Here is a 3,023-nt window from a genome sequence, read left to right on the forward strand (position 1 = left end):
ACCTTTGTAAACCATGAGACTGACTTCACAGTCTAAGAAGATATTCAAATTGAACATAAGTACTTTGTCTAGAGGCCTCTGTAATTTTAAAGGTTAAGGCAACATAACTTGTTAGTATAAATGTTCCAAAACCTGTTTTTAGGTCTTACAGATATGCTTCATATCGTCAGTTCACATGGTGGATGCATGGCAGAAGAATCCGCAGTCATTCCATCATGTGCAGTTATCAGAATAAGAAACATCTACTCTGAACCAGATGGAATCTATGCAGGGTTCGAAGATGTAGATATTGATTATACAGAAATAGACCAGGCATGGAGAGACTGGTGATTTTTAAGCTCTTGTATTGTTCAGATTTACAAAACATTTCATCAGCAGAATGAGTTATGTACAGGCATTATCAAACAATGTAAACTTTGTACAAAAAAAATTTAAAATAAAAGTTTGTGGATTTGAAAAATGCTGGTTTTTGAAGATCCTCAACCATCCAGGTTCTTGTTAGAGTTGGGGTTAGAGAGAAGTCCCGTTGATATGACAACTAACAGAGAAGAATGCTGGTGTGTATGCTATGTGTTTGTATAGATGCAGCTACTTGAAACGTGAAAACTGCTGTGTCTGAAATATGATCTGTGATCTGGATGCTCTTTGTTGTGGTGCCATGATGTGTGTTCTGTCTAGTGTCATGTCCATGCTCGGCTTTAAAAATCTGTCACAGAGGAGAGAACATCTGCCACCATTGCCATCATGTAGCCATAGTTCTTTTTAACAGCCACCGGTCTTGCTCTGAATGACTTGTGAACTTTGCTCCAGGAGATTTTGAACTTAGGTTCACCAACAGTCTCCCCATCTTGAAACACTGCCTGTTTAAAACAGAACATATAAATATACATTAAATGTTAGAGAAGCAGTTTGCTGTAAATTATTACAAATAATTGTAACAAACAGTGGGTGCAAAAGTTGGACACCACATCAAAAATCTGTGATATTTTTATGTAAACTTGGAAATAATCAGGTTCAAGTTTGAGAATTCTACAAGTATCTTCCCATTCTTTTCTCCTCTTCTTGTCGCTAGGAAAGATCTCCATGTATCAAGCTGCAGCCATTGTTCACCTGTTATATGGCTTTGCCTCAAGTTTCCAGCAGAACATTGCTGACTAGCTGACTAATTGATAATGGGAAATATGGCATCAGAACTAAATTAAAGTGTCAGAGGTCAGATTGTTATTCTAAACAACAAGGGACTCAAATCATGGCTAGACGGTAGTGCTTAAAAAGGAGAGCTGTGTCAATAGTACACTCACCTGTTCCCTGTTTGCATTGTTGTTATGATCCAGAGCAGCAAGCATGGAAGCATGGATCATCACATCATATCCAAAATGTGTTCTCTTCGGAAGGTATTTGAGGTACATGGAGTGGTACACCTGAAACAAATATGTAAAAATGTTAAATTGTGTGTGAAAAATACTACAAAATTATTTTTAGACGCAACCTCTGTAACACTGTTTAAAACTACTAAACATACCTCTAGTGTTGTAGTGTGGATGCACTTTGTCAGGTGGTCCAGGTCTTTCAAAAGTCGCTTGTCTTTAACAGTCCTCACCAGTGCTTTGTGGGCTTCAGATCCTGGACTCAACCAAAGCTTTGTTCTCTTGGTCGGCTCATCAAGGGGCTCATGAGCACATCTATGGTAATGCTTGTTGCCTGGCCAGTCATGCCGGTTGGTAACATGGTGTATTACTGACACCCACTTCTCCTTCAGCACCTCAGCATTACCCTCACAGGTTTGGGCACTCCACCATAAATGGTTAACAATGGATGGTATCCACTCTCCCAGGCCCACACATTCTTTCCTCTTAGCTGCAATGGCCAGTTTTTTCGACACTCCTTTTGCCACATGCCAGGGGTCAAATTCATGGTGTTTTTCTGGGTTACTGGCCCTCATTTCTTTGACAATTTGTGGGTGCCTGTCCGTGGAAATGGTAGAGACCTTCACTCCATTTTCTTCTATGGATTTAAGAGCTTCCTTAAAACCTCTGATCTCCATGGCATTAGAGCTTGAAACCTGGGTGCAGCTTATCACTTTGAAGTCTGCAAATTTTTGACTCTCCACATCTATAAAAGTGTAGGTGCAGTATTTGGCACAATGACCGGGAGAGTCACACCGGCCATCTCCACAGAGGACAACTTCTCTTGACTTCATACTGCTCAACACTGCATTCTGTTCTTTGGCCCATGTCTTCTCAATAGCTGGGAACACATACTTCTTCCTAAGTGTTGTGTATGTGTCTTCGCTTATTGTTTTGAGGTTCATGTTCTTACAAAACCGTTCAAATTTAGCAAAGTGAATGCCACTGAAAAACACAGACGCTGCCAATAGCAGGTTTCCAACACCCTTGGTACTGCTGACAGTAGGCGGAGACTGCCATCTGTAACTACAGCCATTAACACACGTGAGCTCCAGAGTCAGCTGTGATCCTTCATTTTCCATCTCCTTCATATCCTCCATGGCAATCAAAGAGCCACCCTTTATACAACGCTGTAGTAATTTTTTTAACTGTTCCTCAAAAACAACAAACAGCCTGTCTTTATGGCTGTCATTTGAAGTTTGAGATTCCTGGGTGCTTTGAGAAGGCTCAGATGAGCTTGCATTGTATTCTGAATCAGACTGTATATCTTGTGGTTGACTTCCCTCACTAAATTCATTATCTGAAAAGAACAGATCCTGGGACTGACCACCCTGATTTACTACTTCACCTCCCTCACCCTCTTCAGCAGGCACTGCAGCATAAATATGGTCCGTGTTAACCGAGTCACACACATCCACTGAACACTGTACTGCTGCGTCACACTTGTCAACATCCGTCTGCGTTGTTGCATCAACCATAACTGAATAACACTGTACACTTACTGACTGCAGTGAAACTGACGAATTGTCCGGCTCCTCCGCGAATACGCTTGAACTTTCTCCTTCTGTGGCTACGGCGTCATGTTTACATCCTACCAGGATAGCATCTAGCGTTTCT

General features: G+C 41.3%; 1 protein-coding gene across 1 annotated transcript; it reads right to left on the minus strand.

The window, feature by feature from the left end:
• Nucleotides 1–544: 544 nt before the first annotated feature.
• On the minus strand, nt 545–2,115 carry LOC107585294 (uncharacterized). The gene is made up of 3 exons (XM_016272248.1): nt 1,523–2,115; nt 1,302–1,421; nt 545–860 (listed from the first exon to the last, which is right to left on the minus strand). The coding sequence occupies exons 1-3, from the start codon at nt 2,042–2,044 to the stop codon at nt 699–701; spliced, it is 804 nt and encodes a 267-aa protein (XP_016127734.1). The 5' UTR covers nt 2,045–2,115; the 3' UTR covers nt 545–698.
• Nucleotides 2,116–3,023: the final 908 nt, after the last annotated feature.

This window comes from Sinocyclocheilus grahami, unplaced genomic scaffold (assembly GCF_001515645.1).
Source record: "Sinocyclocheilus grahami isolate Dianchi unplaced genomic scaffold, SAMN03320097.WGS_v1.1 scaffold68.1, whole genome shotgun sequence".
In the NCBI taxonomy this organism is placed as follows: Eukaryota; Metazoa; Chordata; class Actinopteri; order Cypriniformes; family Cyprinidae; genus Sinocyclocheilus; species Sinocyclocheilus grahami.